General features: G+C 49.3%; 1 protein-coding gene and 1 non-coding gene across 16 annotated transcripts in view; one reads left to right on the top strand and one right to left on the bottom strand.

Moving 5' to 3' along the window:
• The window catches only part of MARK2 (microtubule affinity regulating kinase 2), a 72,027-nt gene that overhangs the window by 9,311 nt on the left and 36,886 nt on the right, over window positions 1–25,830 (bottom strand). For all 15 annotated transcript variants that reach the window (XM_003828541.6, XM_003828542.7, XM_003828538.7 and 12 more), the window contains exons 2-11: window positions 6,498–6,677; window positions 6,203–6,256; window positions 3,483–3,531; window positions 3,090–3,155; window positions 2,930–3,000; window positions 2,655–2,711; window positions 1,638–1,874; window positions 1,070–1,189; window positions 869–968; window positions 679–791 (exon numbers count right to left, since the gene is read on the bottom strand). In XM_003828541.6, the coding sequence (XP_003828589.1) occupies window positions 679–791; window positions 869–968; window positions 1,070–1,189; window positions 1,638–1,874; window positions 2,655–2,711; window positions 2,930–3,000; window positions 3,090–3,155; window positions 3,483–3,531; window positions 6,203–6,256; window positions 6,498–6,677 (1,047 nt within the window). The remainder of the gene's footprint in view (window positions 1–678; window positions 792–868; window positions 969–1,069; window positions 1,190–1,637; window positions 1,875–2,654; window positions 2,712–2,929; window positions 3,001–3,089; window positions 3,156–3,482; window positions 3,532–6,202; window positions 6,257–6,497; window positions 6,678–25,830) is intronic.
• Window positions 19,448–19,549, top strand: LOC112441216 (U6 spliceosomal RNA). Its single transcript, XR_003029164.2, has one exon. It is a non-coding gene; the product is annotated as a U6 spliceosomal RNA (small nuclear RNA).

Raw genomic sequence — 25,830 nt, 5'->3', positions numbered from 1 at the left:
AGACGGACACATACACACACACACACACACACACACACAGATACACACACCCAAACGTAAAGCACTAGACAGAAGCAACAGACTCAATAGCCGGGTATGGTGGCACATGCCTGTAATCCCAGCTACTTGGGAGGCTGAGGCAGGAGAATCGCTTGAACCCGGGAGGCGGAGGTTGCAGTGAGCCAAGATCCTGCCATTGCACTCCAGCCTGGGCAACAAGAGCGAAACTCCGTCTCAAAAAAAAAAAAAAAAAAAAAAAAGCAACAGACTCAAACTTCCGATCAGACACACACAGAGACACACACACACACACACACACACACACCCAGAAATGTACACTTCCAGATACAAAAAGAGACACAAAGATATCTAGATCAATGTAGTAGTGCTAGCCGATGACCTAGACACATCTAATCAATGCAGACTAACCTAGATCAACTCACCCGTATTGAAACTCTGACCCAGTCCCACACCGACCCTACCAGCTTTCTATTAATTCACTCATGGAGATCAGTGAATGGGCCAGAGGACCTTAGACACCAAAGCTGAGGCTTAAAATTGGTGAGCAGAGAGCACACCTACTCAGAGATGAGCTTCTGCCCTCAACAGGTGTTAGAAGCATAGGTGCTACAGACAGTGAGGCTGGCCAGGTCAGAGAATGGAGCAGGGAGCACACACCTCGGAGCTCTTGTAGCCCAGGAGCAGATAGGTGGCCATCACCTCGTTGTATCTCTGGCCCACCAGCGAGTCCTGGATCTCTTCCCGTGTATAACCCATGGACACCATCAGCTCTGCACAGGGGGACATACAGTTAAGACTGGCCTCAACTCCTAGGCAAGCTTAACCTCACAGCCCGGCACAGCCTCACCTGTCCGCCGGGGGTCCTTGTAGTCAGGGAGTGGCTCCACGTAAGGCTTTAGTTCATCATCTTCGTGACCCACATTCATCCATCGATCTTTCATGATTTGCTGGGGAGCACAGAGAAGGAAAAGGGCAGGGGGAAGAAACTCAGCTGGAAAGTTTCTGTGGGGACCCCAGGCCCTTCCGCCAGTTGGGCTCCACTGCTCACCTCTAAAGTGCCTCTCTTGCTGGGATTAAGAATGAGAAATTTCTTAAGCAGGTTTTCACAGTCCGTGGACATGTAGAATGGAATACGGTATTTTCCCCTCAGTACCCGTTCCCGCAGCTCCTGCAGGAGGATCCAGGGTTAGAAAATTGAAATCACCCCAAGGCCAAAGGAAGAAACCTAATATCCAAGATCCTGAGAGCTTAAGCCTGGCAAAGCAGACATAAATGAAATATGGAAGAAGGCAGACAGCCTGGGGACAAGACACCTCACCAGAGAGGCAAGTGAAGTCAAATACCCTCGTACCCTCTAACTTGACCAGTCCGAGGCCTGCAATCCGGAGTGCCTTGGGGGATGAACACACACACAGTTTATCCCATCTTTCGAGAAAGGAACTGAGGTTATTCATTCCCAGGTGCAGAAGGCCTTTGACTGCTGCTACCTCAGCAAGCCCTTCTCTGAAGCTTTGGCTTGGGACAAATGTAGACAGGTGGCAAAGGCAGGAGGTCAGGGCTAAGACCAGAGGCCGAGAGGAAATGAGAAGCAATAAAAAGCTTGCACTTCACTCCACCTTGAGGTTCTGTCCATCAAAAGGCAGGGATCCGCTGACCAGTGTATAGAGGATAACTCCTAGGCTCCACACATCCACCTCGGGTCCATCATATTTTTTGCCCTGGAAGAGTTCTGGGGCAGCATAAGGGGGACTGCCACAGAAGGTGTCCAGCTTGTTCCCAAAGGTGAATTCATTGCTGAAGCCAAAGTCTGCAATCTTGATGTTCATATCAGCATCCAAGAGCAGGTTTTCTGCCTGGGAGGTAAGATGGAAAACATCAGGGAACCAAGTGGACCAGACTAAGGCCCTGGGCAGGAAGGAGCTGAGGGGAATGGGAGAACAAACGGAAAGTCATCTTCAGTCTCAGAACTTTCTCCACCAATTTCAGGGCAGGGCTTCAATCAGCGTGAATAGGCTGGGCAGGAGGAAGGCAATGCAGGCCACTCCTCACGTGGGCAGCCATGGGAGAGATGGGATCTGAAGGCCCAGAGACCCTGTGAGCTGTGCAAAGCTTCAGCATCAGGCCCAGGTTAATCAAATCATGTCTGTGAGGACTCAGCAGCCAAGAGACCCACAGGTGTCCTCAAACTTGAGTATCTTGGTGATGGAGATGGTACGTGTGTGCCTGCCTGCAAAGCAGCTGGGATACAGCTGTGGAACTTTCAGCACTCTTCCCTGGGTCAGCTACCAGGTTGCCTGAAAGACTGAGAAAGCCTGGAGTGTGCCTGCCTCGCTTGGCAGCACTGAAAGGTGATGTGCCAAGAGGTGAAATGGCAGAGGCCCCCTGCTCAAGGGCTAGAATGGAACCCGAGGTCCAGCCACAAGGCCTCTATCAGAGGCAGCCCTAGGGGCTTTCTGGTCATCTCAAAAAAAAAAAAAAAAAAAAAAAAGAAAGAAAGAAAGAAAGAAAAAAAGAAAGGCTGGAGTTTCCTGGAACACTCAGGGCCTGATGGTTATTGATGGTTTTATCATGGAGAACCAAGAGGCAACAACCTGGCTCCCACTCAAAGGCACAAGGAGAAGTGCATGCCTTACCTTTAAGTCTCTATGGACAATAAACTTCTGGTGACAGTACTGCACAGCAGACACTATCTGAAAGGAAGGAAGAAGGGTTAACCCAGGGGTGCCTGAGGGTGGGCCACAGGGGCTGACAGAGCAGTGACCCTGTGACTTAGTGCTAACCTGCCACACCGATAAGCAGAGCCCAAAGTACCCTCCAAGGGCCACTTACAGACAGGCAGCTTATCCTTACATGTCAAACCCCAAAAGCAGAGGTCAGGCCTAGCTCCTATGGAGGGAGTCACACCTACCTGGCGGAATTTGGCTCGAGCCTCTTTTTCTTTCATCCTGCCATGAGCCACTAGGTAATCAAATACCTCTCCTGTAAGAGACCAGGCAGGGATCTCAGTCAGAGCTGGCTGGAGGTGGAAGAAGTGGGGGCACAACAGGAAGAGGCAGTTCCACACCTACCGCCACTAGCGTACTCCATGACAAGGTAGAGCGTTTTCTCAGTCTCAATCACTTCAAATAATTTAACTACAAGAGAAAAGGCCAAGCCTTAAGTCAAGAAGCAACAGGGGCCACATACTGCTCTCCAACATGTCCAGGAGCATCCTAGGAACCAAAGTCTCCCCTCCTTTCATGATCCCCCACTCCCAAGAACAAGTTCCTCTCATGCCAGCCAAACTGCTAAGGACAACCCAGTGTGCCAGAAGGGGAGATGGATTTTGAGCTGAGCTTCCCCAGGGGCATCCTTGAAGACTGCAGACTCCAGAAGGCAGTGCACCTCGGGGAGAAGATGACATGCTGGAAAGCAGTGCCTTGCTGTTGGGGAAGAAGAAAGAAATAACAACTTGTGCTCACCTATGTTGGGATGATTCAAAACCTTCATTATTCTTACTTCGCGGAATAGCTGGAAGATAAAATACCAGGGGTCATGCCTGCCCAACTTGCTCCCCTCAGGTCTCTCCAAACAGTCCCTGCCAGGATTTGTTTTTCCCAAAAAACCAAAACCGGGCAGGGAAAAGAAAATACGGTGGTTGTCTAGCTCATGCACGGCCTTCCCCGTGGCTGGGAAGTTGGGGAAGCTGGAGGAGGGCTGGCTGTGGGGACGTGCTACCCGGGATGGCATCAGGATGAGCCAGCCATGCCCTCTGCTGCGTCTACCAAATCCAGCCCCAAAACAGCAGGCAGGTTTTGGCTGGGTGCCTCTACTGGAGGGAGTGTGAGCCCGTGTGCGTGAATATTCAGAATCCGAGCTGCTGCCTTGGTTCAGTGACAGTACACACCCCAGCTTGGTCTGTGTAAAGGGGTGGTAGAGCACCAGAGGGGGACCCCATCATTTTCTGATTTACAGTAGTCAGAGGGCTCTGTTCTAGGGGATAGGCCTTTCCTTCCTGGGCCTCTAGGGTGGTGACAGAAGAAGCCACTCCTATATATAGCTGATGCCAATTTTAATCAAATCCACCTCCACACACTCACGCTCTCTTTGTGAAACAAAACCAGGGGCTCCAAACCATGTATTTCCATAAAGAAAGATGACAGAAATGAACTCCTTCCCCTCTGCGGGGGCCAGAGAACTGGAGGTGGGGCTTTTTGTAATTTCAGGCCTCATCACTTGCACAAAGAACAGAACTAGTTTTTGTTGTTGTTTTTGTTGGGGGTAGGGGAAGCCCTAATTCAAGATATGGTTTATGGAATAAAGTGAATACATTTGTTTCCCCTTTAATGATGCCCCAGAGCTTTCCTAAGCTAGAAAGGAAAAGAAGAAAAAGGCTTTCCAATCCTCAGGAACCCAATGCTGACCTTACCCTTTATTAGGGCCTAGGTTTTTCTTACTTTTTTCCCTGGTCCAACAGATATTTTGGATGGAGAGGCAAAAAGCCTGGATACCACCCTCTGGGGCAGTAATGGGGAGCAGCTCTGAAATGGGGCCAGAGGCAGCTGCCAGGGCTTCTTCCCCTGAGGCTGCTCACCTGGCATGGAAGTGACATTCTTCTGGGAGAACTTGGGGTTTTCTGGGCTTGTCTAGACCCCTGAGGGGGCTAGCTTCTTCAATGTTCATTTTTCAGGGATCATTGCTGAGATCACATTTTTGGCCAGAATCAGACTGGCTTTAGTAACAAAGAGTCTCAAAAGGTTTTGAAAATGGCTCTATTTGTCTGGTGTTGGTGCCTTCCAGAGAGTCAGGAAGAATTAGGGAGAAAACCAAGAAGAATTAGGGAGAAAAACAAGGTCGGGAATAAGATGGCTTGGTGGACTGGCGATTATTACGATGGCAGGCTAGACTGCTCCCAAGGCCAAATGGCCCACCCCACGCTGACTTCTTCTGTGGGGCTGGAGCCAGGATGTCATAAGCAGCCCTTTTTCCCTTCCTCCTAGAAAGCTTCAAGCAGGGACACCCTGATGATGACAACAATGTTTCTACTGAACTGAAGAACCCTTGAAGGGATCCCAGGGGTAACAATAAATAGGAAACACCTTGGTTCTGGCTATTTGCATGTCAGGAGAACAACTCATCCACTCTAATTCCATGAGCATCGCCCTCAACAACAATCCTCAGCCCTTACTCCTAAGGTTCCCAGTATCACTATCTGACTCTGTTAGCACGAATCATGCCTTCTCCTAACTCAACTGCCACAATATGCTTATGGAGAAAATATCTGATTTGCCACAAGATGAACAGAACTAGGTTTTGTTCAGAAAATTTGAGCTGGAGCTCATTCTCTAAAAGGTAGCTGGCACAGAACCCACCGGCAGGTTCCCTGCTTCCTCTTATTCTTGTATTTCTAAAGCCACTCCCCTGTATCATTCCAGATCTTGAAGTAGCTGCATGTGTTTCTAGTAGTGGCTACAAACATGTGTTTTTGCATAGGGCTGGCCACAAGCCAGAAGATAACAAGATGCAGGAAGTAGGTCAGACAGGTAGGCCAAGTGGCTGGGAATGAACAGAGACTTCACAAGAGCCAGTGCCTATGGCAGGTCAGACAGGTAGGCCAAGTGGCTGGGAATGAACAGAAAGACTTCACAAGAGCCAGTGCCTATGGCCAGGAAGCCCACTCAGGAGGAGTCACCACAGATGATCCAACCAAAGCCCCGAAGGTAGCAGAGCCATGGGAGGGAATGGTTGGGGGACGGTGAGTGAAATGGCCAGAAAATTTAAACTAGGAATTCAAGAGAAGGTCTAAATGGGGTCAGTAGATCATTGACCCCAGAAGAGAGATTTAGAAAGGGACAGGCGGGTTGGGGGCAGTGGTTCACGCCTATAATCCTAGCACTTTGGGAGGCCAAGGCGAGCGGATCACTTGAGGTCAGGAGTTCGAGACCAGCCTGGCTACCATGGTGAAACCCCATCTCTACTAAAAATACAAAACTTAGCCAGGCGTGGTGGCGGGTGCCTATAATCCCAGCTACTCGGGAGGCTGAGGCGGGAGAATCGCTTGAAACCAAAAGGCGGAGGTTGCAGTGAGCAGAGATCACACCATTGCACTCCAGCCTGGGTGACAAGAGTGAGGCTCTGACTCAAAAAAAAAAAAAAAAAAAAAAAAAAAAAAAAAAAGGGACAGGAGGTGCCATGTGCTTACTTTCTGGAGGCTGGAGGAGTTCAGTTGAGTCTTGTCAATGATCTTCACAGCTACCTGAGGATGAGACAAAAAGGCCCCAAATCACTTCTCTGACCAGGTGAAACCTAGGATTCCAATCTACTTCCTCCTTTATATTTCTTACTCCTTTTCATCCCACAGCTTTTTGCACCCCTATATCTCAGATCTCATTTCTGCCAGATAAACAAGAGGTTGGCTGCAGTAGTAGTCCCATCACCACCTGCTGAGTGTCAACAGGGCTGGGAGGTGCTGCCATGTCCCCAGTCCCAGTGCTCACCTCTTTCCCAGTCAGGATGTGTCGGGCCAACTTCACCTTGGCAAAATTACCCTTGCCAATGGTCTTGAGGAGCCGGTAGTTTCCAATGTGGGGCTGCTCATCAGCAGAGGTGGCTGAGTTGCGGCCCCGAATCATGTTGGACTTACTGCTGGGCTTGGAGTCAAGGTGTCCCAAGGTGGGCTGCGGGGTGGAAACAGACATACCATTACATGCTACACTTCCAGTCCTCTAAACGCTCTCTGCAAAATATATAAGGGATGAGGGTGCAGGGGCAGATTCCAGGGGGCTGGTAGGCATGTGAAGAATGATATGGCAGCAGAAGAAAGGAGAGGGGGCTGAGATGACAGCCAGTCTTCACTCCAAAGAAGCACATCATAAGGTCCAGTGCCCAGGTCCTGTGGGTGGCAAAGCTCAGGAGCAGAGCTGTCCCATCACTGGCTCCCTGAACCTCCATTGGCAACACAACAGCTCGTCTGGTTCAGGAGGGAGAGCCGGTACCCTGCCTCCCTCCATGCTGCCTGCGCACACTGCGAGAAGACTGCATCTCAAAGTCATGGTAGCTACATGGTCATAACTGCTTCAACGCCCTCATTGCCACCCAAAACTTACATGAACCTTTATTTTTTATTTATTTATTTTTTTGAGACAGAGCTTTACTCTTGTTGCCCAGGCTGGAGTGCAATGGTGTGATCTCAGCTCACCGCAACCTCCACCTCCCGGGTTCAAGCAATTCTCCCACCTCAGCCTCCCGAGTAGCTGGGATTACAGTCATGCGCCACCACTCCTGGCTAATTTTGTATTTTCAATAGAGATAGGGTTTCTCCATGTTGGTCAGGCTGGTCTCAAACTCCTGATCTCAGGTGATCCGCCCGCCTTGGCCTCCCAAAGTGCTGGAATTACAGGCGTGAGCCACTGCGCCCAGCCATAATAACTTTGTTGGGTAGAAACATAGTAGCCCTTCCTGCATGGAAGGACTGCATGGCCAAAGTCGAACCCGAGTCTCCCGCGTAGGAGACGAAATTTCTGCCGCTGAACTACCAATGCCCCACTGAACCTTTGTTATTTATCACTTTACATTTATTTGCCGTCTCCCCCAGTAAAAATGGAAGCACATGAAAGCAGGCATATATTCTTCATTCACTGATACATCCCAGCACTTAGAGAGACTGGCTTATGTTTGCTGCTCAATGAATACTTGTACAATGAAAGAACTGAACGATTAGGTCTGAGCAAGGCAGCAGTCTGCCCTGCTCTGCCACCCGGCTCAAATGAGGGGATGAGGAAGCAGAAGCTACAACGACCAGCACTGAAGAGGCATATAAACATAATACGGGTTGAATATCCTTTATCCAAAATGCTTAGGACCAGAAACGTGGCAGATTTTAAATTGTTTTGGATTTTGGAATATTTGCATATACATAATCAGATATCTCAGGGATGGGACCCAAGTCTAAACATTTATTTTTCATGTGTACATTATATACATGGCCTGAAGGTAATTTCATGACATTTTAAAATAATTTTGTGCATGAAATAAAGTGATTGAATTTTGATTATAACCTGTCATATGGGGTTACGTGTAGAATTTTCCACTTGTGGCATCATGCTGGCACTCAAAAAGTTTAGATTTTGGAGCATTTTGGCTTTTGGATTACAGATGTTCAACCTGTACAAAAAGGGTATGGTCTAGACAAAAAACATACATCTATGTGAAGACGTGTACATTCCTCAAAGTGCTAAACACAGACTATATGAGCCAGCAATTCCGCTCCTCAGTATATACAAAAGAGAAATGAAAACAGAAATCCACAAAAAACCTGTAACCAAGGTTCACAGCACCATAATCCATAATAGTCAAAAAGTGGAAACAATTCAAATGCCCATCAGCTGGATGAACGGATAGACAAACGTAGCATATCCTTATCGGGGAATATTGGTTGGCAGTAAAAAAGAATATATGCTACAACACAGAAGAAACTTGAAAACGATGTTGAGTAAACAAAGCTGGTCATAAAGAACCACATATTGTATGATTCCATTATATGAAATGCCCAGAACAGGCAAATCTATAGAGACAGAAAGTAGGTTAGTGGTTGCTGAGAAAGATGGGGGAAATTTAAGCGTGAAAACTAAGGAGTATGGGGTTTCTTTTCGGGGTAATGAAAATGTTCTAAAATTGATTGTGGTGATGGATACACAACTGTGAATTTAATAAAAGCCACTCATATAAATTTCAAATGGATAAACTTATGGTATCTCACTAAAACTGTTCAGAGTCTGGGCCAGGCAAGGTGGCTCATGCCTAAATCCCAGCACTTTAGGAGGCTGAGGCAGGAGGATCACTTGAGGCCAGGAGCTCGAGACGAGCCTGGGCAACATAGGGAGACTCTGTCTCTACAAAAAATTAAGAAATTAAGAAATCTTGGGAGGTTGAGGCAGGTGGATTGCTTGAGGTCAGGAGTTCGAGACCAGCCTGGCCAACATAGTAAAACCTTGTCTCTACTAAAAATACAAAAAATTAGCTGGGCGTGGTGGATTACAGGTGCCTGTAATCCCAGCTACTAGGGAGGCTGAGGCAGGAGAATTGCTTGAACCCAGGAGGAGGAGGTTACAGTGAGCTGAGATCGCACCACTGCACTCCAGCCTGGGCAACAAGAGTGAAACTCCGTCTCAAAAAAAAAAAAAAAAAAATTAAGAAATCAACTGGGTGTGATGGCATGCACCTATAGTCCCAGCTGCTCTGGAGGATGAGGCGGGAGGATCACTTGAACCCAGGAGGAGTTCGAGGCTGCAGTGAGCCATGATCATGCCATTGTACTCCAGCCTGGGTGATAGAGCGAGACCCTGTCTCAAAAAAAAAAAAAAAAAAAAAAATGCAGAGTCTGGTCTAACTCCTGATTAGCGCCCTGGTTTACATCTCACAAAGAACATCTGGAGCGATCGCTCCAGCATACTGCAACAAAGCATATGAGGCCAGAGCCTCATCCCAGAACCATCCAGAGCTGCCTTGGAAACTTCAAGGAAACAGTCTGGAGGGCAGCAGGGTGACCAGAGGAGTGTGAGTGAAAGTTCTTCCTTTCATGGCCCCTGCTGGCTGTACGTGAAGCACTCAAAAACCACAGAGAAAAAAAGAATGACTTGCTACTACCCAAGGAACTGTCCAGCATTCCTAGACAAGAAGCTTGCTAGCTCAACCAGATGCTTTTCAGGCAGAAACGACAGCAGCAAGTTAAATACAGTATCCTGATTCTGACATTTCCCCTTCTTCATTGTGCCCACGTAGGGCCTTTGCATAGTAGCTGCAGGCTGTCTTTTGGTGAGCTGTTTGACCAGATCCCAGAAACACATGGGGTTGGACCTTGGAGGAGGAAGATCCCATGCATTTGGTAGATGTTTGAAGGGGGAGGCTCCTCACATCCCAGAAGAGGCCCTTTTAACTTCCTTCTCTCTTCCTCATCAACTTTGCATCTCCATGAAGCCCCCCAGCTCTTATTGTCTGCTCATTCCAGCCCACAGAGCTCTCTGGTGCTCTGTTCTCCACGCACCCTGTAGCTCACCTAAGCCTGGTTGGTCCTCAAACAGTGTCTGCAAGACAAGTGGATTTTTAAATACCTGCTTTTTTCCCTTCGAAAGGAACTCTAGGGTTCACACCCCTTGGAGAGAAGGGCATTTCTAGGCCCTGCTGGCACCTGATCGGGCCAGCCTCCTGAAGGGTACCCTAGCCCTGTCCAGCAGGGTACTGAAAGCCTGGTCTCCTCAGGCTACCTTTTTCTCAGCCCCATCCTCCCTTTCAGTGCTGCTAGACTGCCTCCAACCCTACCCATCTGCCTAAGGGGCAATGAACAGGAAAAAACCTTCCTTCTGCCCCAACTCCTACGAGAGGAAGATGGGTGGGAAAGTTTCCTTGGCAACCTCTAGTTCACCTTCTAAGTTTGTTATCACTCCCTGTTTCTCTGAGGATATAAGCCCAAGGCAGCAGGAAGTGTGACGGTCTCTAAGTTCTCAAAATCCAGACCAGGGATTTAGCATCTACCTGCAGACTTGGGCCTTTTGCCAACTGAGACCAAATCTGGGCATCCCATGCCCATCCTGAGCTCTGCTCTGCCCATCCTGAGCTCTGCTCTGCCCATCCCGAGCTCTGCTCTGCCCATCCCTCTTGGTGAACCGAGGGGCTGGTCTGTGTGGCACAGCAGGTCAGCGTTCCCTGCCTGGCCCTGCTGCACACTGGGCCTCAAGGAGCTTAACAACCACAAGCAAGATTGTACCATTCATTCTCTTCCTTTCTGGTTAAGACTGTAGATGTCGGAGATAAGCTGCCAGGTTTCAAATCCTAAATCTGTCACCTACTCAGCACATATTAACTTTATTATTATCATCAACATCATCAAGCCAGGCACAGTGGCTCATGCCTTTACAGGCAGCACTTAGGGAGGCAGAGGCAGGAGGATAGCTTGAGCCCAAGAGTTCAAGACCTGCTGTTCACAAAAAGGAAAAAAAAAAAAAGAATATATTTAAAAAGGCAATACAGTGAGACCCCCATTCACAAAAAGGAAAACACACACACACACAAACACAAAAAACCCCAAAACAAAACAAGTGTAACATCAACATTGTCAAGAAGGAGGTGAGACTATTACAAATGGGGAAGAGAACTACCCAAAAAACGACCAGTGGCCAATACTGCCAGACACCTGTGCCAGGCAGGATCCCGAGGAACTCTGCAGTCCAACAGAATCAGGTTCAAGCCCTGGCTCCCCAACGTACAAGCTTTAATTTCCTTATCTGTAAAGTGGCAACAAACATTCCCTACTTTACACAAGTAGATGAAAGAGCACATGTAAAATGCCTTATCCAATGTTCAATAAGAGCAATCATTATGTCCCCAAATACTACTGTCTGCCAATCCAGAAGTCTTACTGTCAAAACAACCTTCCAAATCGAAGTTGAGCCCGCTAAGCCAGCTACAGCTCAGCTGGAGGCTGACAAGAGATGCTACGGGCCTTTCCGCAGAAGGGGCCAGGTTGAGTGCCCGCTCTCCTCCAGACCTGGTGAAATGCCACACTCCCTCAACCTGTTGCTAGCCGACACCAGCACCTCTAGCCTTCAAAAGAGGGAAGGAGGAGAGTCAGGAACTCAAGACAGGGTGGCTGTGAAGGGCTGGTCCCACGCTGGGTATCCAGGACAGGGAAAGAGAGGAGGTTCTGCTTGTTCAGGAGCCAGAGAAGCAACAAGCACTGGTGCTTGCTCTTTGATCCCCTGCTCCAAAGTCACCAACCCCCTTTTCGGGACTGAACCATCCAACTCAGAGGACTCCAAGTGCTCAATCCTTCCCTTACTTACCCCTGCACCCCTTCTTCTATGCTGTAAGATGTTTCCCACAGCAGGGATGTGAGCCAGGGTAAGGAGGCAAGCCGCTGGAAGGAAGCAGAGAAAAGAAAAAGGGAAAAGAGAAGAGAGAGTCTCCAACAGAAATGCTTCTTGGGCCAAGGCCCCAAGTGAGGCAACTTCCTCACCTAGCTTCTTCCCTGAAGGATAAAGAGGTAAGAGTATGCAGTGGCTAATATGGAGAGAGAGTTTCTCTTTTTTGGTTCTGGCTGCACCATTCAGCTTGGCCCTGGGTCTCACCAACAGGATGGCAGGCTGAGGATTAGCTGCCCTGCTGGGCCAACTCAATAGGACCTGGCAAAAGCCACGCTCTCCCCTCTACCACCATCCTCCCTGCTTATAGTAAGACGTGGCGCACCAGGCACTCCCAAAGCTCTGGCCTATATCATACTCCAGACAGGCCCTGAAGGATGGAGGAGGTCTGTCAAGAGTAGCCCCTATGGCTCTCAAGTAGCCTTTAGAAAGAATAAGGGGTCACCCTGCAAGGCAGTTATTTGGAACCAAAAGGCAAACCAAGCAGTCACTAAGCAGGCCTGATTCAGAAGTAGGGCTGAAACAGCTTTGGGGTCTGCTACTGAGAGGAAGAGAGAAGGCAGGACATGGAGGAGAAAATAAAAAGATAGTTTTGCATCCACTGGGCCTGTCAGGCCCCTTCCGCCTGGGATCTCAGACTCGGCCTAGGTGTGTTGTCAGGCTTGCCCGGAAGACAGCCTCCACCCCGAGAGGCCTGGCGCTGACTCAGGTAGGCAGGGCCCCTGCCCTAATGCTGGAGGCTCCTACCAACAGTTGTCCCATGGAGAAGCTCATGCTTTGGGGCTCTGCATTCAGGGCTGGCCTCAAGTGTCCTTTGGCTTCCCGAGGGCTGAGAAGGGGCCAAACCAGGAGGGGTGATATTCCCTGGCCAGAAGCAGAGTAAGCCAGGCACTATAGAGTTGGGGGAGAAAAGTGTCCCTTGGGCACCAGTCCTGGGCGATGGCCCCAGATCCTAGGCTCCCCCTCACTGTAGCATGGGAGCATCCTCTCTGAGGCCTCAGGCCTCTGCCTCCCACCAGCCCCTCCTCGTCCACTTGTCAAGCCGCTTGTTCTCAGGGGAGACCCTTCTGGTATGTGCCCCCTCTTCCTTTCCTAGTCAATGCCTCTTCCACATCTGGACACCCTTCCCATGAATATTACTATACTGGACTCAGGCAGGGCACCCCTTAGCAACTCTCTAAAGATCCTATGTTTGAGATGAGAGGAAAGAAAAGAGGAGGAGGCAATCCTAGAGTAAAAAGGGGGACAACATACCCGACTGGAGAAAGGGAAAAGGACTACCAGCGACTTCCATTCAGCAGTGCCCACAGCAGAACCTGTCAGGCAGCGAGGGCAAAGTACAGAGGCCGGGAAGAGCCAGGCCCAGGGCGGGGGCTGCCGGCTCAGCCAGCCACCCTTACTCAGCCGGAGCAGGCGACACCTTCCACCACCTCCTCAGTGAAAAGTAGCTAAGCAGCCAGGCCGAGCGGTTCCTGCCTGGGAACCTGGACGGTGTCGCAACCGAAACCACCACTAGCAGAGAGACTGGGTTTGGCAAGGAGAGCAACAGGGACAAAGCCCCGCTGGCTTCTCAAGGGCCAGAGCCTGGTGGTCAGGAAGCGCGTGCAATTCCAGGACGGTACACCAGAAGCAAGGTGGGAGGGAAGGGGCAGGAGGGGAATAGGGCAGGAAGGGAGACAGAGAGAGAAAGAGGCGGGTTTAGATCAACTTCCTTCTCCCCTCCCCCTCCCTCCCTCCCCGGAAGTGGGCAGCCCCACCCTCCCCAAGGTGCTTTGCTGGGTAACAGCTGGCGAGAGGTCGAGGAGACTCACTGCAGCCACGGCTGTCATAAAACCCTCACCTGTAGCAGGTGGGACCTGGGTAGGGGCAGATGACTTTGACAAAGCCTCCAATAGGGCTGGGGAGGAATATGTGTGACTCAGATGTGCTGACCCAGAGTGGCGGCCCTGCCAAAGACCAGCAAAGCACCCCCTCAAGAACGAAGTGGGGAGGAGGGTAAGCAGAAACCAGCAAGCTGACAGTGGCGGATGGACCTCCTACTTCCTAAAAAAGCAGTGCTTAACCTTGGAAACATGCACATTCCACTTAGACACAAAATATTTTGAGCATAATTTCAGGGAGTTTGGGGACTCTGTAAAGCCCCCTAGAGGTGTATGTTTTCTAGATTAAGAGGCTTTATCACTGATAGAGCATTCTATCAATGAAAAAATCATGTTTAATCCTAGATTTTGCCCAAAAGCTAGAAACAATCCAAATGTCCCTTTTAAGTTCCTTCCAGCCCTGCTTCTGAACGTTCATCCCTAGGTTCTCACTCACCTCCAAGTTTCCAGTCACCAATCCCCTGCCTTACCTTCAAAACAACACTGCTTTCTCAAGGAATTCCAAAGGCCTGGGATTCCTCACACCTTCCTCCTGCTAAGCCCCCACTATCTGGGCACATGGTGAGCACAGGGCAAGCTGGCTGTCTCTCATCTGGAGAAGACTCCCCTTCTAGACCAATGACCCCTGTCTATGTGCTGGTTGCAGCCTTGCCTCTGGTTCTCAGAACAATTTCTCATTCATCCCCTATTCTAGGCTAGGCTCCCTCTCATTAAGGAACTCCGTGACCTTCTCACGTTGGTAGCCATTAACCCTCTAGGGAAGGGCAAAGCTTCCTCTGTGCTCTCACAGCACTTAAGCATATATTCCTGCAAGACCATGCTACTCAGGAGTGGCCAAGAAATGTTTGCCTTACACATGAGCCCTGGCCAACGGATTCAGCATTTCTGATGCTACTGTATGTCCAGCGCTTACACTTTGTTTTCTCCAAACGCAGACCTATAGGGTAGGTAGTCTCCCTGTTTTCCATTGAGAAATTGGCATTCAGAGGTTATGAGACTTACCCAAAATCTCACAGCTTCTCAGTACAGAGCTGGGGCCGGAGCCCAGAGCTTTTGTCACCATTTCAGCACTCTGCTGTTGTTGACAGTCCCCCTTACCAGTTTCTCATCAACCCTTCTTGATGCCTAATCGTGCTCTCATTTCCCCCAAAAGATAAGCCCCTGGCTCCTCCTCCATAAGCTAGGAGGCAGAAGGTATGAAGACTCAGGGAAGGTGCTCGGGACATTGGGAATGACAATGTTTGATTCAGGCCAATGGTGAAGTGCTGTTTAAAGGCCTATCCCAGTGGTCCCACAGCAACCCTTCCTTTTCCCAGCCCCCCAAAAGTGGGCCCTGACTTCAGTGGACCCACTGGATCCTGGGCTCAAGCTTGCCCGGGCCCTCCGGCCCTTCACTCACTGGTAGACTGAGAACCAGAGCAGGATCAAACAGCTTCATTTTTCTAGTCCCTTCATTTTTCTAGGGCTTTGCAATGTGACAGAAGGACTGTTTCCTCAATCCTATTTGTGGGAGACAGTAAGGGATTTTGTAAACTGAGGAAATACAAAGCACTGACTTCAAACAGAAAAGCTGGGAAGAGATAGGGTAGGATTTAGATAAAAAGCCAGATGGGGGCCAAGCATGGTGGCCCCCACCATGTAATCCCAGCACTTTGAGAGGCCAAGGCTGGTGGATCACTTGAGGTCAGGAGTTCGAGACCAGCCTAAGCAACATGGCGAAACCCCATCTCCACTAAAAATACAAAAATTTGCTGAGCGTGGTGGCGTGCACCTGTAATCCCAGCTACTCGGAGGCTGAGGCATGAGAACTGCTTGAGCCTGGGAGGTGGAGGTTGCAGTGAGCAGAGATTGCACCACTGCACTCCAGCCTGGGCAACAGAGTGAGACTCTGTCTCAAAAAAAAAAGCCACACGGGGCTGAGCACTGTTGCTCATGCCTTAATCCCAGCACTTTGGGAGGCCAAGGTGGGAAGACGACTTGCGCCTGGGAATTCGAGACAAGCCTGGGCAACATAGTGAGACCCTCTCTCTCCAAATTCAAAAATTAGCCAGGCATGGTGCCATGGGTCTGTAGTCTCAGCTACTCGGGAGGCTAAGGCAGGATAATTGTTTCAGTCCAGGAGGTGGAGATAACAGTGAGCTATGATCGTGCCACTGCACTCCAGCTTGGGTGACAGAATTAGACTCTCGTCTCTTTTTTTTTTTTTGAGATAGAGTCTCACTCTGTTGCCCAGGTTGGAGTGCAGTGGCGCAATCTCGGCTCACCGCAACCTCTGCTTCCCAGGTTCAAGTGACTCTCCTGCCTCAGCCTCCCGAGTAGCTGGGATTACAGGCGCCCGCCACCACACTCAGCTAATTTTTTAATATTTTTAGTAGAGACGAGGTTTCACCATGTTGGCCAGGATGGTCTCGATCTCCTGGCCTTGTGATCTGCTCACCTTGGCCTCCCAAAGTGCTGAGATTACAGGTCTGAGCCACCGCGCCCGGCCTCTTTTCTTTTTTTTTTTGAGATGGAGTCTTGCTCTGTCACCCAGGCTGGAGTGCAGTGGTGCAATCTCGGCTCACTGCAACCTCCGCTTCCTGTGTTCCAGTGATTCTCCTGCCTGAGCCTCCCAAGTAGCTGGGATTACAGGTGCGTGCCACCACGTCCAGATCATTTTTGTATTTTTAGTAAGATGGGGTTTCACCACCTTGGCCAGGCTAGTCTTGAACACCTGGCCTCAAGTAATCCACCCGCCCCAGCCTCCCAAAGTGCTGGGATTACAGACATGGGCCACTATGCCCAGCCTCTCTTTTTTTTTCAAGACAAGGTATGACTCTATCACCCAGGCTAGAGTGCAGCAGCACGATCTTGGCTCACTACAACCTCTGCCTCCTGGGCTCAATCCATCCTCCCACCTCAGCCTCCCGAATAGCTGCAACTATAGGCCCACAGCAATACGCCCGGCTAATTTTTGTATTTTTTGTAGAGATAGGGTTTTGCAAGCTTGTCCAGGCTGGTACTGAACTCAACAATTCAAGTGAACTGCCCACCTTGGCCTCCCAAAGTGCTGGGATTATAGACATGAGCTACCATTCCCAGCACAAGACTTTGTCTCTTAAGAAAAGTCATGTGCCTGTGGCAAGTCCCTATTTATTTTTTTATTTTTAAACAGGGTCTTGCTCTGTTGCCCGGGCTGGAGTGCAGTGGTACGATCTTGGCTCACTGCAATCTTCGCCTCCTGGGCTCAAGTGATCTTCCTCTTGAATACCTGGGGCTACAGGCATGGGCCACCAAGCCCGGCTAATTTTTGTATTTTTTGTACAGACAGGATTTCTCCATGTTGCCCAGGCTGGTCTCGAACTCCCTGGGCTCAAGCAATCCTCTCACCTCGGCCTCCTAAAGTGCTGGGATCACAGGAGTGAGCCACTGCGCATGGCCATATGGGACATCTCGTAACTGGGAGTTGGAGTCCTTTGTTTTTTAACCCTTCCTCCCTCACTGTATCCAGAAACTGTCTTTTCATCCTTTGATTTTGAGCAACTATCGCTATCAACTGCCATAAGCAACTATCGCTATCAACTGCCAAGAGTCAATAAACCAGAGGAGCATTCAGTGTAGGAGAGCTTGTAAAACTGGCAGGCACTCACCAGTGGAATGCCTGGATGCTCCCACCCCCAAAATTAACTGTGACTGTTCCACTTGAGAAACAGCCACATTCCTTTACTATCCCATTGTAGATGGGAGGCAGGGGCTGCTCCCTCTTTCCAGCCAGGGTAAGAACCTCCTTCACAAAGGATAACCAGAAGAGCCTGCAACTTAAGCACAAAGCCAAAACCAAGGTGGTTTACTGCCCTTTAGCTCTCTGAGCTGCAATCCTCACCACAAGGCAGGGAGATCAGCACTGCAGCCTGGGCCATGAGGCGGGGCTCCCCCAGGACTCAAGCCTGCCTGGGAAAAACCTGACATGGCATAAGAGGTGAGAACAGAGAGCAACCTCCAGCTCACTCTCCTTCAGGCCTGGAAGCCACAATGCAAAGAGCACTCTCCAAATCTCCTCTGTTTTCAGAGCCACTTGAAATGCTGGGCTCCTCTTGAAACTAGATTCTACTGAGCAACCAGGGCTTTAGAGGCTTCCAGGACTACTTTCATCCCTGAGAATCTGCTTGCTGGGGTCTGGTCGCTAAATCCCCAGCTACTGTTGCCCTAGCAAACCTTTGTTGAGCAGTACTCTGGAGCCCTGGCTCCAGTTGCAAAGCTCAGTGCGATCTGGCTCCTGCCTTCCAGAAACTTAGAAGAGGTAAACTATACACAAAACTTACTATAGTCGCTCTGCCCACCTCTGTTGCTTACCAGCTGACTGAACATGAGCAAAGTGACATAACTTCTCCAAATCTGTTTCCTCATTTGGGACATAAAGATACTAGCTGTACCCATTTCACAGAATTAGAGTGAAGATTAAATGAGAAAATCTGGCCAGGCGTGGTGGCTCACACCTCTGATTCCAGCACTTTGGGAGGCCAAGACAGGCAGATCCCTTGAGCCTAGGAACTCGAGGCCAGCCTGGGCAACATGGCGAAACACAGGCTCTACAAAAAAACACAAAAATTAGCCGGGGTGTGGTGACATGTGCCTGCAATCCCAGCTACTTGGGAGGCTGAGGTGGAAGGATCACCTGAGCCCAGGGAGGTAGGCTGAGGCTGCAGTGAGCCGTGATCACACTGCTGCACTCCAGCCTGGGTGACAGAGTAAGACCCTGTCTCAAAGGAAAAAAAAAAGGAAAATCCATGTCAGTGTTTACCATAGAACCTGGTGTTCAGTAATGTCTTGATGATGTATTCTATTATTATCTAGCTTCATTTTTGGGTAGGAACCATTGTTTCCCCTCTCCAAGGGTTCTCTGGGCTCTGGGAAGAGCTACAATACCTAGAAATTTGACTGTAAGTACCAGTATAGCTAAGTTGATTCCTGTCATCCTGGTATTCCCTCTATAACAAGGAAAAGTCAAATTCTGCCATGGCTGGGCAATCAGGCAAAGAGGACCCTCTTTCCTAACATAAAACCATCCTGCAGGAGGAGTAGCTGAATGACATGGTGCCCATGCCTTCGCCCTCTGTGTGGCCCAGAGGATGACGACAGTGGTCCTGCCAGAGTTCTTCCCTTCTTCATCAGTTCCTTAACTCCCTCCTCCCAGAAAAGGTCCATGAAACAGCCGACATACCAGTACCACATGGTGCCAAGGGCTGGGGGAAGCTCACACTGCCAGCCTCGCACTTTATGCGGTTCCTCCCATACCAGTGGGTTACCGTAACCATGGAGACCAACAAGTTCCTCCATATCACAGGAGAGCCAGCCTGCCAGTAGCCCAGGGCTCTGGGGGATGGGGGTGGTGGGGGTAGGCAGAAGGAAGCCTGCAGCATAGAGGTCTGGCTCACTTTACAGAGGACTGTGGGGAGGTAGCAGATCCTAACCAGTGCAGCTGAGGTGGCTGGGCTTCCTCCTAACCTCGTTTTCTTTGCCTAGTATATATGTTCTTGGCATATTTTCTGGGCTTTCTAGACACTGGGCTTTTCTTCCTAGCTCCACTGCTGTATACTGGGGCACCATATATGGTATAGTAGTGAAGGGTGTCATTCTGGAGTTAGACTGTAGTGATAACCCAGCTCCACCACTCTGTACATGCACATATACAAAAAAAATGGAACAATAAAGAGAAGATTAGCATGGCCCCTGTGCAAGGATGACACACAAATTTGTGAAGCATTCCTTTTTTTTTTTTTTTTTTGAGACAGAGTTTCGCTCTTGTTGCCCAGGCTGGAGTGCAATGGCGTGATCTCGGCTCACTGCAACCTCCGCCTCCCGGGTTCAAGTGATTCTCCTGCCTCAGCCTCCCAAGTAACTGGGATTACAGGTATGCGCCACCATGCCCGGCTAATTTTGTATTTTTAGTAGAGACGGTTTCTCCACGTTGGTCAGGCTAGTCTCGAACTCCTGATCTCAGGTGATCCGCCCAGCTCGGCCTCCCAAAGTGCTGGGATTACAGGTGTGAGCCACTAAGTCTGGCCCATATTTTTTAAAAGATTAAAACTTTTATTATTTCAGGCTGGGCATGGTGGCTCAGAGCAAGATTGTCTCAAAAAAAAATTATTATTTTGAATAAATAAATAAAAATAATAAGAAAAAAGAATGGGTCAGAATTGTGGTACAAAGAGCTACCCAGATCTACACATACTAAAAGGAAAGTGGTCATCTATCCTACGCACCTTCCTGTGATCCAGGTAAGTCCTCTTATCCCTTGTTTATCTCAAATCCAGACACCGTCTTAGCTGGGAGTGGTCACTCACTTCTCTAGACTCACTTCTCTAGACTCTCAGCGCTCTATCTGTACTCTTCATTTCTTCTTCTTTTGTGAGATGAAGTCTTGCTCTCTCGCCCAGGCTGGACTACAATGGCACAATCACAGCTCACTACATCCTCAAACTCCTGGGTGCAAGAGATTCTCCTGCTTCAGCCTCTCGAATAGTTGGGACTACAGGTGTGTGCCACTATGCCTGGCTAGTTTTTTATTTATTTCATTTTTTTTGTAGAGATGGCATCTTGCCATCTTGCCCAGGCTGGCCTCAAACTCCTAGGCTCAAGCAATCTTCCTGCCTCAGCCTCCCAAAGTGCTGGGATTACAGGCATGAGCCACCACACCCAGCCCCATTGATTTCTTGTGTCCCCATACCTTAACCCCCTCATGCTCTGACAGATGAGAGCCAGTATCTCCCTCACCTTCATATACCCTCAGTGCCCAACAGTGCCCACACCTAGCTGACCCATGTTACAATACTTAGGGAACAAGAGAGGCACAACTTTTTGATCTTTAAAGTTGCCCACTCTCAACCCCACTCTCGACCCCAAGAGATAAGGGTAGAGGAAGGAAGATCACAATTTCTTGCTACCAACCCCATTTCCCCTCTTTCGAGGCATTCGTTGCCCTTGAAGTTGGTTGGTTACTATCTGTCCTTCCTGCTAGACTACACTACAAAAGGAGGGACCTTGGTATTTTTTTTTGAGACAGAGTTTCTCTCTGGCCATCCAGGCTGGAGTGCAGTGGCGTGATCTCGGCTGACTGCAACCTCTGCCTCCCGAGTTCAAGCGATTCTCCTGCCTCAGCCTCCCAAGTAGCTGGGATTACAGGTGCCCACCACCATGCCTGGCTAATTTGTTTTTTTTTTTAGTAGACGGGATTTCACCATGTTGGCCAGGCTGGTGTCGAACTCCTGACCTCAGGTGATCTGCCTGCCTTGGCCTCCCAAAGTGCTGGGATTACAGGCATGAGGCACTGCACCAGGCCAGGTCTGTCTTATTCACGGCCCAGAACAATGCCCAGCACAGTATTCAATAAAGTACTGAATTAATAAATGTGCACAAATGAATACATAAGAAAACATTTTGCGATGTCTTCATGACAGTCTCTGGGACCAACTGATAACTGATAGCCCACATCAGTGTACTCTGCAAAAAATACCCATGAGGGTAGTGAGCCACGAGATCCCCTATCCCAGTGATGGATGAAAAGTGAGTGATCACCAAGGTGAGCTGGAGACAGACTCAGAATATAGGCACAGCCAGGGACCAGCAGGGCCCATCCCACTTGCTCCCCTGAATCAAGCCCTAGCCTTCCTTTCATCGGAGGGAAAACCCTCTCCTTCAAACTTCCTGCTGCCCATGACAACCACCAGGTCCTCCCACTTAAGACAGTTCTCTCTGCCTCTCTACATTTAGTTTCTCTACTGCTTTGCTATCAAAACCATTGTGTCTTGCTGTGACAATGAATGCAACTCGAGCCATTCTAAGAGCTACCAACTGGGGACGGACAGTGACTTGTATAAGAATCTAGGAGACAATTATTTATTGTTTGCCACACTAAGAGTTCTGCTTTGATATTTGTTACTTGAACAAATGTACTGACTCTAAGGCCCGGTTAACTCTAGGGTGTCAAAATAATTTCACCCATACACACCTGCCTCCTGTCCTGCTGCAAAAATCAGCATTCCCACCCTGCCCCCAACCCCTCCCCAAACTGCCTCCTGTTACAGAAAAGCAAAAGAACTAAAAACGGCAGCTGGGGAGCTCAGTTGACTCACCCAGCATAATCATCTCCTCCCAGAATCTCCCATCTTCTCCTGGGGTTTTTGCCAACACAAAGTAAAAAAGAAGCATGAGATCTCAAAAAAAAAAAAAAAAAACTCAGCATTTATGCAACAGTCTTTCTACCTGGGTACAGATTTAACCCTTTGTTTCTGCCCTTTCCAATGTGGTTTCCTTAAAACTTGCTTGTATGCTGAGGATAAGATCCAGCCTGGAGCTGGGAAACAGGCCTTCTAGACCCCCTAGTCCCAGCATTGCTGCTGGAAAGTGCAGAACAAGACATGTGCCTCTTCCTGCTGCATCTTTCTCTGGAAGTGAACAAATACTGTCTCCCTACTCCTCCAGTTTCAAAGAGGGAGTTGAATAAGGAGGAGGAAATGTCAGAAAAAAATACTGGGACAAAGTTTGTTGCTCCAGAAGTCACCATGGCCAGAGGTCAGAGCACATCAGAAACCACCCCAAGGCTGTCACTGCCACCCTCACCTCAGAACTGTCTCCCTGTTGGGCCAGGCTGCAAAGTGGCTACTCCACTTAAGTGACCACTAAAAATCCAACTGGCCGATCTTTCTAGAAGCAAGCCCTTACTGGGCTGCTCCTGCTGAAGGGAGAGGTGCTATCTTTCTCCTGTAGCAGATCATTAAAAAACCAAGCAGGAGAGGGCACCTAAGTTGTGGAATGAGGGCATCCTGTTTCAGGTGCTACTGGACTATGGATCAAATCAGCTGACATGGAGAACCCAGACAAACCTGCCCCTCAAGGCAATCACAGAAGACAAGGGTAGCTCTCTAGCAACCTTTCTGGGTGGGAAGAGGAGGGTGCTTCTTTTCTGTCATTTGGCATATAGGAGGACAACTTACTTGTGTGATAGATAGTGCCATGACCACAAAATGTGATTTTTTAAATGTTTTTTTTTTTGAGACAGAGTCTCACTGTATCGCCCAGGCTGGAGTGCAGTGGTGTCATCTCAGCTCACTGCAACCTCTACCTCCTGGGTTCAAGTGATTCTCCTGCCTCAGCCTCCAGAGTAGCTGGGAGTACAGGCGCTCACCACCAGGCCCAGATTATTTTTTTGTATTTTTAATAGAGATGGGGTTTTACCATGTTGGCCAGGCTGGTCTCAAACTCCTGTCCTCAAGTGATCTGCCTGCCTCGGCCTCCCAAAGTGCTGGGATTACAGGCGTGAGTCACCGTGCCCAGCTGAATACAAAATAAAGAGACACTTCCACAGGCAAATGCAAATCTGTTGCAGCATATTAGTCAAGAAATCCCCAAGGTACCAAAAGTTCTGTTCGGAGAAGGAACTCTTTTTCCATAGAAACATGTTACAAATGGTAGCTGTGTTCTCAGGCCAGCCCATGAGGTCCCAGCATAGTATTTCAAGGGGTACGTGAATTGTACTTAAAACTTAAACCATAGCCCAGAACAGGAAATAAATTCAGAGTTCCAACTCAGGACCCGGGAACAGATCTTTGCTCTCCAAGCACCATGGGCAGCAGACACGGGGGCTCCCTAGTCTTCAAGCTCTGGGTGAGGGCTTGAATCAAGAAGACTTGAGCCAGGTGCGGTGGCTCACTCCTGTAATCCCAGCACTTTGGGAGACCGAGGCAGGTGGATCACGAGGTCAGGAGATCGAGACCATCCTGGCTAACACGGTGAAACCCTGTCTCTACTAAAAATACAAAAAATTAGCCAGGCGTGGTGGTGGGCACCTGTAGTCTCAGCTACTCGGGAGGCTGAGGCAGGAGAATGGTGTGAACCCAGGAGGCGGAGCTTGCAGTGAGCCGAGATCGTGCCACTGACTCCAGCCTAGGGGACAGAGCGAGAGAGACTCCGTCTCAAAAAAAAAAAAAAACAGACTTGAACAAGAGAGCTTCAAAGCATTTGGGGTAGAGCTTAAGGCTGGGTAGGAGAGAGGGTCTGAGGAGATATAAACCCAAATGGAGATGAGGAATGAGGCTGGAGGAAAAGAATTTTAAATGGGTGCTGCCTTACACAAAAGAAGAGCTAATTAAGGAAGACTGGGTAGAACAACTTCCAGCTAGAGGAGAAAAGACAACCTGCAACAGTACCCTGACATAACAGGGGCAAATGCTCTTTACAACTGTCTTCCCTACTAGGCAACCGATGCGGGGGCTGTGCTTCATACCTGCCTTACTGGGCTTGCCACTGCTGCTGCAGTCTCAAACCTGCACTGAGAACCGGATCCTGTTACTAAGTGGCCATGGCCTGGGCAGGTATCCTGGCCAGCTTGCCAGATCAATGGAGGATTCATTTGTCAGCAGTTAGGTGAACAGTGGAAAGCCCGAGCTTCTCAGTGAGACTGAGTATATGTCAGCTTATGGCTTTAGGCTGAAGGTGCCCCTCAAAGCCAACCACTGCTGTTTATTCACTGGCGGCAATGACAATTTTGCTCCAAGGGGCCCTTGCTGTTTGTACTTTCTACCTAGGAGCAGAGTATGGCAAACCAGATGACAGCCATTTTCCATTACGTGTACCTTATTAAAAAGCACTTTTTTTTTGAGACAGGGTCTCTGTCACCATGCTGGAGTGCAGTGGCGCGATCTTGGCTCACTGCAGCCTCGACCTCCCCAGGCTCAGGTGATCCTCCCAACCTCAGCCTTCTGAGTAGCTGGGACTACAGGTGCCCACCACCACGCCCAACTAATTTTTGTATTTTTTGTAGAGATGGGGTTTCACCATGTTGCCCAAGCTCCTCTCAAGTGATAGGCATGAGCCACTGCATCTGGCCAAAAGGCACTTTTTATACTTAATTCATCCTTTCAGCATCCTATGAAAAGAGTCTGGGCTGGGTGCAGTGGCTCACGCCTGTAATCCCAGCACTCTGGGAGGCTGAGGCGGGCGGATCACTTGAAGTCAGGCGTTCGAGACCAGACTGGTCAACATGATGAAACCCCATCTCTACTAAAAATACAAAAATCAGCCAGGCGTGGTGGTGGGCACCTGTAGTCCCAGGTACTCAGGAGGCCCAGGTGGGAGGATCACCTGTGCCTGGGGAGGTCGAGGCTGCAGTGAGCCGAGATCATGCCACTGCACTCCAGCCTCGTTGACAGAGCAAGACTCCGTCTCAAAAAAAAAAAAAAAAAGAGTCTGATTGAACTGGTTTCTAAGAGAAGGGAATGGCCCAAGGCAGCAGAAGACCTGGGCTTTGAGCTTTCTAACCTCTGTGGTATGAACCTGGGAATGGCACTCTTCGGTGCAGAAGACCTGGGCTTTGAGCTTTCTAACTTCTGTGGTATGAACCCGGGAATGGCACTCTTCAGTGAGATTAGCTCGTGCACTGGTCGAAGCCCTCAGGAACCAGAACCACCCATTAACAAGTGGCTGGGAGGAAGGGGGCCGCTTTTGGGCATTGTTAGATGTGCTGCTACACAGACTGTGGACAAGGGAATGCTGGGTGTTTTGAAGGAGGCAAGCAGCCAAGTCTGTAGCTGTCCACCTCTGAATTCACTCAGAGATGGCAGGGAAGAAAAGATGGCTCCAGGAGGAATACAGCTCCTACCCAACAAATCCTAAAAGGCAGCTCTAACTGGCAATAGGAATGGCGGCATAAATGAAGACCCAAAGAAGAAACCCACCCAGGATACCTCTCATCAGTAGAATTTAGCTGGGTGGCCAGAGGCCACAGCTACCCATTCTGTTGCTCTACATAGTTCATGCTAACTACCAAGGACAAAGAACCCCACAGCCATAAAGGGGTCCCTACCAAGTCTTGAAAACAGTAGGTAAAGAATCAGAAATTACAAAATATCCACACCATCTAAAGCACGGACAACAATGCCTGGTGACATGCTGGTTATTTCTATAATTACATATCCTTTCCCAACTTATTCTGTAGGTTGCCAGAAAATATAACTTGAACTTCTGTACTCAAAGCTCATCATGAATTCTCTGTACCTCCA

The sequence above is a fragment of the Pan paniscus genome, chromosome 9 (genome assembly GCF_029289425.2).
Source record: "Pan paniscus chromosome 9, NHGRI_mPanPan1-v2.0_pri, whole genome shotgun sequence".
NCBI classification, from domain to species: domain Eukaryota; kingdom Metazoa; phylum Chordata; class Mammalia; order Primates; family Hominidae; genus Pan; species Pan paniscus.
This window is presented reverse-complemented; position numbering and strand designations above follow the sequence as displayed.